Source organism: Odocoileus virginianus, chromosome 20, assembly GCF_023699985.2.
Source record: "Odocoileus virginianus isolate 20LAN1187 ecotype Illinois chromosome 20, Ovbor_1.2, whole genome shotgun sequence".
Classification (NCBI taxonomy): domain Eukaryota; kingdom Metazoa; phylum Chordata; class Mammalia; order Artiodactyla; family Cervidae; genus Odocoileus; species Odocoileus virginianus.
This window is the reverse complement of record NC_069693.1, coordinates 5652163-5666742: the sequence shown is the minus strand read 5'-3', so window position 1 is coordinate 5666742 and position 14580 is coordinate 5652163. Positions and strand designations below refer to the sequence as shown.

The window sequence follows — 14580 nt, the reverse complement described above, 5'->3', positions numbered from 1 at the left end:
CACCCTTCTCCCCAGCAAAATGCTAGCCAAGTGTTAGGGAAAAAAATTAGCATTTATTGTGGCGAGGGGCGAGGGCTGGAGGGCGCAGGGTGGCTCAGCCCTCTGAGAACTGGCGGTATAGCCGCTCAAGCTGCGGTGCCACGTGCAGCCGAAACGGGATCTCCAGGACAGCCGCGAAGCCTTCGGCCAGCGTGGGGGCCTCGAACTGCTTCCTGGAGGCAGAGGGTGCGGGCTGGAGGCGAGGCCCAACCTTGGGGCTCAACCCGATGTCCCCCCACCTGACCCTGCGACCCTCACCTGTAGCTGTAAATGACAACGTCAGACACGGGCACGTGGGAGGAGTCCGTCATCTCCCGGAACTGCGGGGGCAGAGGTTGGCTGGTGAGGCCAGGGCTGGGGGTGGGGGGGACAGCGTGGCCGGGGGGGGGGGGGGGGGGGGCCTCGGGCCGCTCGCTCACCCGGTTGTTGTGGCGCGCCTGCTCCACGGTGGCACTGAAGAGGAAGCAGCGGCAGGGCACGCCCGCATCCCGGGCACACTTGATGTACCTGGGGGGGGGGGGGGGGGGAGGGCTGGTAAAGGGCCCAGGGCCACCCTGCAGGGGCCTTCCCTGGGACCCCGGTACCTGGCCCGGCTCTGCACGTCAGGGTTTGTGTTGTCGATCACGACCGGTTTCCTCTGCTTCAGGGCCGCCTCACATGCAGTCACACAGCGCTGCCACGAGCCCAGAGTGTCCTGGAGACCCAGAGAGATCAGGGATGGGGCCTGGGAGACCCAGGGGGACAGGGACCCAGAACTGGCGGGGAGACACAGAGGCAGAGTGATGTAGTCGGGGGAGTCTGAAAGGACAGCGGTCCAGGGAGCGGAGACCAAGAGGACAGTTCATGCGGGGTCGGGGGGCACTGAAGACCGAGTCCTACCCTGTTCACATGGACGTATCCGGCTGACACGAGATGCTCCCGGAGGAAGGTTGACTTCCCAGCTGCGAAGGGTGCAGGGTTAGTGGGGCCTGAGGAGTCAGAGGGGCTGGGGCTTCTGCGGGTCAGGGAGTCTCACCCCCAGGAAATCCCACGGCGATGACCACCTCTGGGTCTGAGCTTAAGAGGGAGCTGGACTCGGGGAGGCAGAGAGGCCCAGAGCGGGTGATGCTCCTCTGGGAGGGCAGACAAGATAAGAGACCACACCCCATCCCTGTGCGCCCCCCATCCTGCCCCCCGCACCGCCCTGCAGGCCTCACCGGGTCAAAGGCTGGGAGCTCGAAACGGGCCACAGGCCACTTGAGAAAGAACTCCTCTGGTGTGGTGAAGGGCAGGCCCAGGTTCAGGGCGAACTGCGGGCAAGATTGCAAGTCAGCTGGGGTGGGGTGGGGGCAGACTCCTGGAGGTGGGACGAGGTGGGGCACTCACCAGGCGGTCTGCGCAGGAGAAGTCTTTCTTCTTGCGCCCAGAGGCCCAGTTGGCTGGGCGTCCCGCTGCGTCTGGAACACAGAGCCTGGTCTCCACCAGCATCCTTGGGGGCGCCCCCGCCCCCCCCGCCTCAGCACCCAGAACCCACCCACCTCCTCCCCAGCCCCAGGCCCTTACCTCCCACAAAGATGCTGTCCCCGATGGAGATGGGCATGCCCTCGTTGGCCTGGGCAGGGACGGGGACACATGAGAGGCAGTAAGGAACCCATGCCCACATTTGTTGCACTGAGTCCCATCAGGAGGTCTGCTCTGTCGGGTCTAGCCTCTGAGACCTCGGCCACTTCTCACCCGCTTCGCCGGACCATCCTGTCCACCCGGCTGTTCCACAAGGGGCCGCCAGAGGGCGCCCGTCCCCACCTGGCACGGCTCCGGACCCCGCGCAGTCTGACCCCCCTCACCCGCTCAGCGGTAGCCACACAGGCCTCCCTGCCCGCGAACACACCCGACTCCACCTCAAGATCCTTGCACTTGCTGTTACTCTGCTCTTTCCTTAGATGACACACGGCTCCCTCACTCACCAGCTTTAAACCTTTACTCAATCAATACCCGGCCTTACCCTCACTGTTTACACATCCATCAACACACTTGTCGTCCACGCCCTCCCTAGTCCCGGAGCACCCGGGCGCAGGCAGGTCTGTCTAGTCCACTAATATGTTCAGCTCAAGAAGCTTTGTTCTGAAGAACAAACCCATGGATGAATCTACGAGGAATTTCTCTCTGGACCACTCTGGTTGTCTGAGTTTAAGACCACTTGCCTCACCTACCAATATTAGGACATGATAGCAAAGAAACTGAGGCGGCCAGGCCAGGGAAGGGGGTAACAGGGAAGGTCATGGCGCAGAGACCTGGAGTGGGCAGGCGGGCAAGGAGCCCGGGGAGTCAGAGGCTCACCTGCTCCTGCAGGTGGTCCCACATGCCGCTCACCGGCTTCCGGTACAAGCCTGCGTGCGTGGCCACCAGCACCTGTGGGTCGGGAGGGAGTCAGACACGGTCTTTGACTCTGCTCAGACACCCAGAGGAGTCCTTCAAGGGCACCTGAGTCCCAAGGACACTACGCCAACACTCACCAAGGCAAGCGCCACTTAAAATGCGTCTGTCAGCATAACCACTCTCAGGGCCCCCACCCCGCCTCCAGCTGGCTCACCATGTCACACCTTCTCCCCGGGTCTCTGTTTCCTCCTCTTCACCCACCGCGCTTCTCTGGCCCCTGTCTCAGCCTCTCTGACCCCCACATAGCCCTTCAGCCTCCCATGCAGCCATACCTGAAAGGGGACCCCCAGCTTCTCCACCACAGCCTCCACCTTGGCTTTGAACTCCTCCGCTCGCAGCTTTCCACGCCCGATGCCCATCTGGTTGGTGAAGATCACCAGCTGTGAAGGAGACGAGGTATCACCAGGGCCCCTCCTCATCAGGCCCCGGGCCCACCTTGTGAATCGGCCCCCACGGGGCACACACCTTGTAACCCTCGGCAGCCAGTTCCCGGAGCTTCCGTGGAATCTCTAGGTACAAGATCCTAGGGTGGGCGAGGAAGTGCAAGGTGACCTGGGGCCCGGATGCGCCTCACCACCCCCTCCTCCTGCCTCCAGTCACCTCCAGTCACTGGGGCCAGTGGGAAAGACCTTCCCAGAACGGGTGGTGATGAGGGTCCCGTCCAGATCGAAAGCAGCCACCTGGCGTCACCCAGAAAAGAGGAAGAGCAGCACTGTTACACCTCTGGTCTACCTCGCTCGAAGGCTGATTCGCGTCAATTCTGCAAGCTGGGACTGTGACCGCCCCTTACAGGTGGGGAACTAGTCACAGCGGGCCTGCCCATCTTAGGTAAGGACAAGGCCACCGCCTGGACAGCAGAGAGTGAAATCTCTATCACCTCCCATTCCTCCCGAGCCCTTCAGTATTTCAATCTTTAAAATGGGTTTCGTATCAGACCCAGCCTCCTTCCATGGCTTATTTTCACTTCGGAGGGCTAATAACCATGAAAATCCAAACAAGTAAGTTTTGTTTGGGTGTTAACTTGACTGCGCCACGAGCTCCCTCAGTCTTCAGTTTGGGCCTCACCTTGCCCCGGGGCTTCACATCACGTGCTGTGAACACCAGCAGTTTCTCGAAGGTCTCCCAGCCAGGGGATGACTTCCTCATCCGCTTTTTCTGCTGCTCCACATTCTCCTCCTCTCCCTCTCGGGTCCCAGGAGGGGTGCCGGGTGGAGTGTCTGGCTGGGATTCTGGAGTGCGGGCTTCTTCCCAGCGCAGGGTCAGCGGGTAGAGGCCATTGACCAAATACAGCGTGTCCCCCACCCCCAGAGAGCCCTTCAAACCCGGTCTCAGCTCCTGGGTCCCAGCAGTTGAGGGGTTAACTCCCAGCTGTAGAGAGAGGCGGTAACTGGAGCTGGCCCCACCCCCGGCAATCTCCTCCAATCAAATAACCCGGGAAAGGACTCGCCCTTCTCCACCAGCTAATCAGACCCTTGAGCCCCGTTGGTGTACCGCCAATCAGGCTCTCGAAGATTAGCAGCCTCCAGTCTTACCCAATTTAAAAGCGGACGGATGTTTACCCTATTGCAACGGGCCACACCTGTTCCCCTCCCAGAGTCTGGTTTTCCCAATTGGGCCCGTTCCCTGCTGGGTGGCGATTCTCCATATCCTCCATCCCCACCCCCAGGCCCGCTGCCTCTTGTTAAGGAATCGGTACCTGTTTCACTGCCACCGTCCGAGTCTCAGGGTCAGCGACCAGCTCCACTGAAGATTGAAGGGGTGGAGTCAGGATCTGAATCCTTGAGTGACTGCTTGCCTCCTTACTGGGGAGCACGCCCCGCTTCAAACCACAGGATGGGGCCATAGCACCCATTATTCGGCAGAAGGAAGCAGTTTATTTTCTAAGTAGGATTAGCTCGTTCCTTGACATGCAGTAGCCAGATAAAGGCCTTACAATTACATAGGTCACTAGTTCTCGCCTAGGGACACGGCAGGTATTTTTCTGTGTGGACATGGCTTCTCCTTGACAATGCAGGACTTTGACAAGGTGCAGATTCCGGGCTTGGCCCGCTACCACCCATCTCTGCTTAGCAATATGCACTTTTCTCCACAGAACCGGCTCTCTGCTTAACAAGGGTCGTGGCCTCATTCAAGTCTTCGCGGTAGCTTGTGAGTATCCTTCTCTGCCCAGTGACAAGTGTCTCGGGATGGACTCCATCCGCTCCCGTCCAAGGTGTCTGGCTAAATCCAGGTCAGGCATACCCTTTTTCTTTCTGTGCTCGCCACAGGGGGCACCTACCAACTTCGGGACTGGCCGCACCACGCAGTTCCGCATGGTGGCCAAGCATATCCCCTCTTGTCTATCTTTCCAACTGCCTGTGTTCCCGCTCGTTAAGCACGCCACACCACCCGGTCCAGCTCAGGCCCCGCCCCGCCTACCCTGGTTTCGGGAGCACTTCCGGTCGGTAACCTGCGTCAAGGGTCCCCGGCCCAGAATCAGAGCTTGCCCGTCAATGGGCAGGAGGATGGGAGGAGCTACCCCAGCGGGGCTCTCCAGCCACAGGCGACCCTGGGCCTCCAGCCTGGCCATTCTGGGAGTCGGCCTAAGGGGAAATAGAGAAACAGGTTTGAGTGGCAGCCCGCAGTTGCTACAGGAAGTCCCGCCTCCTCCCGCCCTCTCCACTAGGAATCCCCTTCTTCCGCTAAAGGTTCCGGAAGTCCCACCCACTCGTCGGCCTCGGGAATAGCTCGGTTTCCCAGGCGACGACGCCCCACTCTACCTCCTGGAGCTTGGATCCCAGCTTTCCAGGGCAAAGGCCGAAAAACTCGCGCTCTCGCCTAGGCCCCACGCTCACCCCTGCCACCGCTTGGCTCATTCGCCACTTCCGACCGGGGAGCTCTTGCCGGAGGCGCTGTGCCGGCGACTCGGCTGGCTGCTGTCTCTCCGCCCACGGAAATGACTCTTCCTACCGAAGTGGGCGGGGCATTGGCGACGCTGCGGCGTAAGCCCCGCCGCCTCAGGCCCAGGGATCCTACGGTCCCTCTGCAGCTCTGACCTTCATCTCCCCTGCTGCAGTATGAGACTCAGGCCAGTAGGGGGGAGTGGATTCCATGCTCACAAATTTTCCTCTTTCCGCGTTGAAGTCTCATTTCTTTCGCCGGAGATTGTTACAGCAGGAGGAATTTCTCTTTAAGGTTATTGTCGGTTGACGAAACCTTGCCGGGACAGCAGCCCTACCCTGCAATGCTGCAGTTTTCTCATCTACAGTGTGAGGATAATCGTTTCCACTTTGTGGGGTTACAAGGAAGACTGAGTTAGTACATGTAAATAATTTGTAAAGGCGCCTAGGTAATAGTTTACCCTGTTGAAGTCTTTTCTGTTGTTAGCATTCCATCGCTGGTGATCTGATGAGAGAAGGGTATCCCGCGTCTGCATCCTCAGACCAGAAGCCATTTGTTCTTTTACCTCCAGCTGTCTTACATTAGTCCAAAACCTCCCGGCCTCAGCTGGGGGTTCCTGGCTTTTCCTGGGCACTATGTGGGCTCAGGAGACCGACTCAAAACTATTCTCATTCCGAAACTTACAGCCCTGAAGATTGGGATTCCACGATCACACAGGAATGGAATCCTTTCTTCCACCCTGTGTATCTACCTTTTCTTGTTTGCAAAGTGGGGGCGAATCAAATTCACAACTTTGCATTGAGAAGCAATGATACCTGCTCATTTGGCTTCGAAAAATGTTGAATGAATACCCAGAACACACTTCATATTCATTTGTCAGAGGTAAAACTCTTTAATCTCAGAGCGCCCCTCCCAACTCCCGATCCCCACCCCCGACTCTCTCCCCCAAACCAGGGCCGGAGAGTGAGGCCCCCTGCCCCCCACCTTGGGTGGACGAGGGCCCTTTAAGGCACCTGTGGGGGTGGGGGGAGAGGGGCGGGAGCTGGTAACGTCCTGGATGCAAGGACGGGTTTGATTGGCAGGCAGTTGTGGGATGTAACCAATGAGAGGGTGTCAGACGCAAGAACCGGATCAGGCCATCCCTGAGGGGGCCAGAGGGACAATTGTCGGGACTTCGGCGAAAATCAACCCCAGCCCCAGTAGTGTAAAGAACGTAAATGTAACGCCACAGGCCAATCCTGGGTACAGGAGGAGTTGGCTACGCCCCCAGGAAGCTAGAGCCAATCAAATGGGGGAACTCAAGAAAGGTGGATGAGTCTCTCCGGAGATTGGTCAAGCCCTTTACAGTGTTCAAGTCAATCAAATGAAGGAGCCGTCCATTCGCTATGCTGAAGTGGAGAACGATTACCCAATTCTGGAGCTTGACTCTTTCGGGAATGGAGCCAACGCCTCGCGAATTAGCCACGCCCCGGTCGCGGAGCGAGCCAATTCCTTACTAGAAAGAAATCTGTCACTGGGCAGAGAGCAGACAGACCCAATCCGGATATTGGATAGGCCCTGCTCGGCGGCGCGGGAGTTGTCGTGGGCTGGAAGGGTGGCGGGAAATCTGCAGGGACTGGTCAATCCTGGTGGCCCGGGGCGTAGGAGGCCGGTCCCGGATCTGACTCGGATTGGCGGGCCCCGGGGGCGGGGCAGGGGTGTAGTGTAGGGGTGGGACGGACGCCGGGCCGGGAAGCTCCTTGGGCCTCAATATTTCTGCTTCAGCTTCTGGAAGTCGCTGGTGTTGAGCCGTGGCCGCGGCAGGTCCCCGAAGACCTGAGTGTCCTCGGCCTCCCGCAGCACCAGTGCTCGCATGCTCGCCGCGATACGGTCCAGGTCCGGCGAGGAGGGCTGCGGGAACGGCGACATGGACGGGATCAGAGCTTGCGCCCCAGGGCTCCAGGTCCTCTCCCAGCACTTTGCCCCTGCGACGCCTACGGCCTGGCAGGCCCTTCATCCTGTCCTGCTCCATTTAGGGCTCTGCTACCCAACTCAAGGCACCACGTCCTCCAGGAAGCCTTCCTGCCCCTCTCCTCCCCGCATTCTCAGTCTGGTCCTCTGTGCACGTACAGCAACCTGTCTCACCGCGGTCCTTCCACAGTGGAAGTGCTGCCTGGGTGCTGACCATCGAGGCTGTGTTCACCCAGAGTCTCACGTCTGAGGACCGGGTTTGGGACTCAGTCATGTTCTAATCAGGCTTCTGCCAGCCACTAGCTGTCAACAGGGATTTTATCTCCCTAGGTTTCTGTCTCCCCTCTGAAAAATGGGGCAGATAGCAGGGCATGGGCTAATCACCACAGAGATTGCTAAAGAGAGCTGAACAACCAAGTCGCCAGGGCTGTAGAGAAAGGAGCCCCTCCCTGTCGGTCTCCACCAGGGAGGGGTCCTCACTCTACCTGCAGCCCCGGCACCCAGTGCTACCTCCCTTAGGGACCCCGTCACCCTTGCCTGGGCCTGACGCCCAGCAGAATGAGAGAGGCCACAGACAGAAGCTGGACTCAGGCCCTCTCGGAGGCCAGCCCAGGACCCAGCACTCAGGCCTCAGAGATTCAGTTAATTATGTTTCCACTCAGGCCTCAGAGGTTCAGTTAATTATGTTTCCACCACCAAACAAGGATGGCAGCAGCCAGTGAACCCTGCCAGTCTGTAAATGAGGACGTTGAGTGTCACAGGGAGGGGGAACCACAGGACCCAAGGCCTCCTCCCTCCAGAGCTGTTTTCCAAAAGGAAGCAGGGTTCCAATTCCAGCTGAGTCTCAGGAAGTCACATGTACCCTCAGTGCCTCAGTTTCCCTTCTGCTTCAGAGCTTTAGTGATGGGTAATGAGGACCCACCCAGGCCAGCCCAGGAACTTGTGTAGGATGGTGTGGGAGGAACGGACGACAAGGGAGGGGGGCACAGATTCCAAGAGGGGCCAGGAATATGAGGGGTGGGGGCAGAAAGCAATCTGACCCCGCTGAGCCTCAGTTTCCCCATTTGGAGGGGACACCAAAACGCCTGCGCCCTGCCCAGATCAGGTATTCTGCTAACAGAGCTGTTCGTGGAAAGGAGAGGCCGCTCTCCCTCTACAAGGCTGCTGCTGCTGCTAAGTCCCGTCAGTCATGTCCAACTCTGTGCGACCCCACAGAGGCTACGATGTAGTTAAAAAACTGCAGGGCTCTGGCCCGAGAACCAGCCTTGCGAGAAGGAGGAGCAGATCAGTCCTGGGAAACGTGGCATCCATGTCTGAGGGCTTCCTGGAGGAGATGCCTCTGAGCCCTTCCCCACGCCCTCCTCCCTGCCTCCCCCACGTGCCCCTCACCGGCCCGTTCTCCTCATCGGACGAGCGAGCTTCCGTCCTCTTCTCCTTGAAGGCCCAGACGGGCACCGACACAGGCAGGGACTTGGCGTACTGCTGTGCCGGCAGGGCTGAGGCTGGGGGCACCGCGTAGGTGGGGGGGCCAGCGGGAGTCTCCTCGCTCAGGCTGCCATCTGGGAGAGAGTGCGGACTCCAGCCTCCGTCCCTGCCTTGAGCCCAGCTCCCCTCACCCCCACTCCGGGGACGGGGCCAGCCTGCAACACTCACCATCCGTGCTCTCTGGGTCTGACTCACAGAAGGGGGGAAGGGCCTGCGGCGTGGTGTCCTCGTCCATCACAAACAGTCCTGCGGGTGGCGTAGGAGACCCGGCCGCTCGGTGCCTGCTGCGCTCTGAGCGCTCTGGGCTGCGGCCACCGCCTCCGCCTCCCTGTCCCCTGCACTGGCCAGGCCCCTGCAAGCCTCGGGCCTTGCACACCTTTCCCCTGGTTATTAGGCTGGCCTTCGGCAGAAATAAATCTCGTTTCTATCTATCTGGCATCTCCCTGGGTGAAAACAACTGGTTGGATGAACACAAAATCTGTAAGATTCATTTGGGATGAACGGACTCAAAATACAGGCTGAGAGAAAGAGGAGATGCTTATGATCCCTGTTTGACAACCAGGACCCAATGGTGCAGAGAGATTAACTTACTTCCCCTTAGTCTCACCCCTAATAAGGATCTGAACTAGGTCACCTGGCTTCACAGTCTGAGCCCCAACCCCATGGGTTTGTCCAGCAACAGTGAGAAAGTCAGCCACTGATAGTAACAGTAACAAGTGAGTAACTCCTGAGTTGAGCCCTCCACCCACCCACCACTGGAGAACTCCTACTCACTCTTCAAAACCCTAATGTTACAGTCCAGTCTCTGGGAAGCATCCAAGCTCGTTTCCGCCACTGCAGCCAGTTGCTCCCTCTGCTGTTGCTTGTACCCCCGACCTTCTTTAACTTCTGTGTCTGCTCTCACAGGCATCAGGCACCCCAAGTTTGCAAACCAGTCCTGTCCTACTCATGCTCCCGGCTCAGGAGGTTCCCTCCCCGCCCGCCCCCCGTCCTCTACAGGGCACTGCTTCATGTCAGGACTCTTAATTCCCTGGCCAGACCCGCAGTACCTAGAGAAAAGGCCCGGAGTGGGCTTTCTCTGTGCCCAGCACCTCCCAGCAGAGCTGGTCCCAGGAAACGATGAAAGGAAACTGAGGCTCAGGGAGGAGAAACGACTCGCTCAAGGTCACAGAGTGAGTCACAGGCCAGCCCACAGGACAAGCAAGCCGCACCCCTCTGGGAAAGCCCACCAAGGAGGCGACTGACCAAGAGCCGCCCAGCCCCTGCCGCCTCACCTCCATTATCGCTGATGCCCTGTCGCTCCCCAGAGGTCTCCGTCTCTGTGGGTTCATCCTCGTCCTCGTCATCTTCCTCTCTGGCAAGGGCAGGCCGGGGTGGGCTTCGTGCGGGGCTGGGCGGCTGCGGTGCTGGCGGGGGCACAGGGGGGCGGGCCGCGGCGGCCGCCCGGTGGGCCAGGGCGATGTCGTGGAGGCAACGGCGAGCGGCCTCAGCCAAGGCCCCTCGGCCGTGGGCCGCGTAGGCACAGGGGCCCGGGCGGGGTGGCGGGGGTGGTGCGGCCGTCAGCAGCACCAGCTCCGTGCCCGTCCGGGCCCGGAAGCGCTCGGCGGCCCCCACCACGGCCTCCCACAGCTCCTCGGGCCGCCCCGACGCCATCCGCGCCCTGCGGGGCAGAGCAGGACAGAGGAGGCTGAGGCCCAGCGGATTTCACTGTCCACCCAGCCCCACGTGTTCACCAGGCCCTGGACTCCACGCCCAGCCCTGCTCGCCACCTGATCCCAGCTGAGCTCATCTCCCCACCAACCAACCCCCGCCCTCTGTTTCTGCAGGACTCTGCTCCATCCAGACCTCCAGGCCCTGTCCTGGGCCCACTGCCCCATCCTCACCCTGTCCCCTCAGCCCCCGACTCTCCTCTTAGCCCTGCCCTGGCCAGTATAGGAGCCATCAGCCACACGTGACTAGGGAGCACTTGAGATGTAACTGAACCAAAATGAGACTGTGCCGAGAGGGTGAAATCCACACCGGACTGTCAAGGATTACTTAGCACAAAAAGGTAGGATGCAAAATATCTCATGAGCAATCTAAGCTTGATTAAATGTTGAAATGATGACGTTTATTTATGCTGGCTAAATAAAATAAGAGGGCAAAAGTGAATCTCATCTGTTTTCTACTTTTTTAATGTGGCTCATAGAAAATGTTAAGTTATACACATGGCTCAGATCATACTTCTGATGGACTATGCAGCCCTGCACCATGGTCCCAGCCGAGTTCAGTAGGCACCCAGGCCCCAGGCTGTGTGTGTGTGAGGGGGTCCTTTTACCCCCAGAGCCAACCCTGTACCAGCATCCCCTGGACAAGGTCACAGGCCCTCAGCCCAGTACCGGAAGGCCCGCCCCAGCCTCACATATTTCTAGACTCCTGAGGCCCAAGGCCTTCATTCAAGGTGAACCCCCCTGCCCCCCGACCTGGACCACTTGTCTCTGTGTACCTGTCACTCCTGCACCCAGCCTGAGCTCAGGGCATCTCCTCCCCATCCACGGGCTCCCGCAATGTCTGAATGATCCCCACTCTAGCCCAGATCCCTCTGGGAGCACTGCTTGGATGGATCCACATCCATTTCCCCAACCAGTGTGGGAGGCCCTCAAGGGCAGGCCTGTCGGATTCACCTCTGAGACACCAGCCTTGCCTGGCACATGGCAGGTCTCAGAGAGCTGAAGTGGAGCAGAAAATGGGATGCCGGCTGCTTTCTGCACCTGGGCTCTGCCCACAATGTCCTTCCACTTCCAGCAGGTCCTCCCTCAAGATGGATCAGATGCCTCCCCTAGACCCACAATGCCCTTGGCTACCTCCATTACAGCTCTTGTCACACGAGCTTGTGACAGCTGTATCTCTGGCTGCCTCCTCCATCAGACTATGAGCCACCCGAGGTCAGGGATCTGTGTCCCCAGGACAGGCTCACCCTAAGTAGATGACCTGCTTTGATGCATCTCCTTACAAGGGGAGAAGAACAAGGGACCAGGAGCCTGACTTCCCACCCTGACTGCTGTGTGACCTTGGACCACTGAGTGGCCTTCTCTGTGCCTCACTGTCTTCTCCCAGTAAACCAGTGGTGGAGCCAGGGCTGCTGGGCAGCTGAGGAGCCTCCCCAAAGAGGCAGCAGGCTCCTCATCATCGGAGGGATTCGAGCTGGGCTGTGATCTAGCCCTCCAGGGTCGTACAAGTTAGATTTCAATTCACATCCTCTTTGTGACTCAGGATGAGAGAGGCCAGAGTTTGCTGAGCACTTGCTCCGTGCAGGGACTCTGCACCAGTCATGACCCCTCCTACCTACCCACAAAGGTGGGAACTGTTACCTCACAAACAAGACAGTCAAAGCTCACGGAGTACAAAGCCCTTGCTGGCAGCCACATGCAGTGAGAACGCAACCACTGCCAGTCCTGACAGACCCTGGAGCAAGTTTATACCACACCTCCCAGGCAGGGACCTGAGTGTAATCCAGTCTCATCCCACCCTCTCACCACCCCTATGAAGGTGGAGCTATGATCATCCCACTTTACAACTGCAAACTGAGACCTGGGGAGACTCATTGACCAGGGTCAATGTCTTGACCGAGACGGAGGGCTGGGACCTGAATCAGTCATCCTAGAACCAGAATGTGTTCTTAATCCTAAATGCCACACTGCCTATCTTATGAGGAAAGATTTATGGCTTCCTAGTCCAGAAGGGAAAAGTGAGGCTCAGAAGCTTAAGGCACTGGCCAGAAGGAACACAGCTAGAAAGAGCAGAAGTGAGGTGAAACTGTGGTCTGCTTGACAGACTCCAAAGCCCAACCGAACTGGGAGGTACCCAGGGTCTCATAGCCACTCCTTGGGTCCCACTTGATGGAGAAAACTGAGGCTCAGGGCAGGAGAGTGAGTGGCTCAAGGTTGCACAGCCTGGAGATGCCAGGCCAGGGGGCTCTTCCTTGGGATATCAAGACACGGCTCCTCTCCTAGAGGAGATCTGAGAGCAGATCAAACTCCGAGAGCCTGGGAATACCTGGGAAGAGTCAAGTGGGAGTGAGCGGGCCATGAGAGCCCCACACATCCTCCAAGAGGAGGAGAGCAACTTCCGCAGACCTCTCTGCCAAGGCCTGGGGGTCTTGGGGGCAGGGGGGTCTCTGGCATTGGTTACCTAAAAGGAGAGTAGCCAAGCCAAGTACCCCCCCACCCCCAGGAGAGTCTCCCACCCCTTCAGGTTCCAGAAGAAGTCCTGTTATCTTCCACGGAGCTGATAGATGGAAGACCCCCCTCTCCCGCCAAATAGAGGTATTTAAGATTAGGGAAGAGTCAGACACGATTGAGTGACTGAACTGAAGATTAGGGAAAGAGGGAGGTGAGACTTGTCCCCCACAGGAAGAAGGGACAAGTAAGGCAACTGACTTTTTAGAATGAGGTGGGGAGTGAGGTTAGGAAAGCGACTCCAGGAAGAGATGAAGAAAGAGGCAAAGTCCCCCAAGGAATGAGGGAAGCTAGCATGCCAGCGAAGTCCCCCCAACCACCTGTCAAACTGAATTAAACCCCTTCCCCGCCCCAAGGTAGGAGGAACTCGGGGATACACCCTGTGGCCGGAGGCAGGTGAATATCTGGGGTCTTTCTCTACCGCTCACAGAACTCGCTACTTGGTCCCGGAGCTCAGGTAAAAGACCCACTTCGCTAGGAAGCACACAGGAAATTCCGCCCAGGTGGGGGCCAGGACCGGAAGTCCCGCCTTTGGACGGGTGAGGGGCGCCCCGCGGCCTCACCGAGTAACCCCCCGACCCTGTGGACATGGTCCACGCCTAAGTCAAAAATCCTAGTGGGTCTGGAGACCGGAGGATAAGGCTGTCCAAGCTTTGCCTAGACTCAGACACGACGGTTCCCGCGGCCGACACCTTTCCAGCGCTCAGCGTGAGGTCACTGAGCGATCTCTGCCCTCTGATCAACGCAGGCTATACCCTTCCCACGAGCGGCTCGCCCACCCAGCGCCCCTCTCCTCCGGACGGCCAAATCCTCCCCACACCGCGCTTCACAACGCCGCCTCCACTCACGTGCCCGTAGCCAGCATGGCCGGCCAGGCACCGTCACCGCCCTCAAAAGACATGGCGGTGCCTTACGTCACTTCCGCATCTTTGGCCCGCCTCCACTTTGCACACTCCGCCTCCCTAACCCCAGACGCCGGAGACCAACATGGCGGCAAAAGTGCTTCGCCGGATCCCAGTGGGGCATTGGAGACGGCAGGGTATCCATAAGAAAGATGGTGAAAGAAAGGCTTCAACTTTCTTAGACACAAACCCAGATTTCGACTTGTCGCCCCAAAATATGGGGAAATTGCTACATGCACACTCAGGACTACAGTATACTAACTCAAGCGAGCTAACGTCCCTCATAGACTAATAACCTCTTCCACAGATCTAGTGGAAAGCAGTGTCCATTAATGACGTGGCAACCAGCCAGACATCATTTGTCCATAACATATACATAGGCTCCCCAGCCTATCCCCTTTCAGCACCAAGACTGGCAAAGAGCCGACATGGCAGCCTCTCTTGCTTCAGTTTGCCCAGTTTCAATATGGCGGCTCAGACCGCTTTCGACGGTGACTTAGGAATTCGTCTGGGACGGCTTCGTTCCCGGGGAAACTGACGGTTTCATCCCTTTAACCCGAGTCCTTCAGGGCCTCTTGTGATGCACAGCTCCTCTCACCTTTTCTTTTATCCGTTTCTTCCAGGACCCTGCTTTCGCGCCCCGCAGAGAGATGGGACTGCCCCGCATTAACATGGCCTCAGCTCGCCGGCCT

General features: G+C 58.7%; 2 protein-coding genes across 4 annotated transcripts; both read right to left on the bottom strand.

The window, feature by feature from the left end:
• Positions 1 to 33: 33 nt before the first annotated feature.
• Positions 34 to 5398, bottom strand: PNKP (polynucleotide kinase 3'-phosphatase). Of its 2 annotated transcripts, none has more exons than XM_070450466.1 (17): positions 5289 to 5398; positions 4873 to 5036; positions 4151 to 4197; positions 3520 to 3822; positions 3055 to 3134; positions 2920 to 2977; positions 2727 to 2834; positions 2356 to 2427; positions 1582 to 1630; positions 1405 to 1475; positions 1236 to 1328; positions 1055 to 1151; positions 919 to 980; positions 624 to 733; positions 459 to 546; positions 298 to 359; positions 34 to 212 (listed from the first exon to the last, which is right to left on the bottom strand). In XM_070450466.1, the coding sequence occupies exons 2-17, from the start codon at positions 5021 to 5023 to the stop codon at positions 95 to 97; spliced, it is 1569 nt and encodes a 522-aa protein (XP_070306567.1). In that variant the 5' UTR covers positions 5024 to 5036; positions 5289 to 5398; the 3' UTR covers positions 34 to 94. The 2 variants fall into 2 exon arrangements, with proteins under 2 accessions (XP_070306567.1, XP_070306568.1); XM_070450467.1 differs by having other exon boundaries at positions 5214 to 5303.
• An 804-nt stretch (positions 5399 to 6202) lies between these two features.
• Positions 6203 to 14578, bottom strand: AKT1S1 (AKT1 substrate 1). 2 transcript variants are annotated; one of them, XM_020886918.2, is made up of 5 exons: positions 14487 to 14578; positions 10044 to 10429; positions 8938 to 9015; positions 8674 to 8843; positions 6203 to 7224 (listed from the first exon to the last, which is right to left on the bottom strand). In XM_020886918.2, the coding sequence occupies exons 2-5, from the start codon at positions 10420 to 10422 to the stop codon at positions 7081 to 7083; spliced, it is 771 nt and encodes a 256-aa protein (XP_020742577.1). In that variant the 5' UTR covers positions 10423 to 10429; positions 14487 to 14578; the 3' UTR covers positions 6203 to 7080. The 2 variants fall into 2 exon arrangements, with proteins under 2 accessions (XP_020742577.1, XP_070306583.1); XM_070450482.1 differs by lacking the exon at positions 14487 to 14578 and adding an exon at positions 13835 to 14339.
• Positions 14579 to 14580: the final 2 nt, after the last annotated feature.

Excerpts from the sequence above, each read along its gene's own strand:
- PNKP (XM_070450466.1), bottom strand. The coding sequence starts at position 5,023 with ATGGCCAGGCTGGAGGCCCAGGGTCGCCTGTGGCTGGAGAGCCCCGCT. Across the intron at positions 3,823-4,150 it reads GGACGGTGGCAGTGAAACAG|CTGGGAGTTAACCCCTCAAC; the intron begins GTACCGATTCCT and ends CTCTCTCTACAG. Across the intron at positions 1,329-1,404 it reads TCTCCTGCGCAGACCGCCTG|TTCGCCCTGAACCTGGGCCT; the intron begins GTGAGTGCCCCA and ends TCTTGCCCGCAG.
- AKT1S1 (XM_070450482.1), bottom strand. The coding sequence starts at position 13,887 with ATGTCTTTTGAGGGCGGTGACGGTGCCTGGCCGGCCATGCTGGCTACG. Across the intron at positions 9,016-10,043 it reads GGGCATCAGCGATAATGGAG|GACTGTTTGTGATGGACGAG; the intron begins GTGAGGCGGCAG and ends CGCCACCCGCAG. Across the intron at positions 8,844-8,937 it reads AGACCCAGAGAGCACGGATG|ATGGCAGCCTGAGCGAGGAG; the intron begins GTGAGTGTTGCA and ends ACTCTCTCCCAG.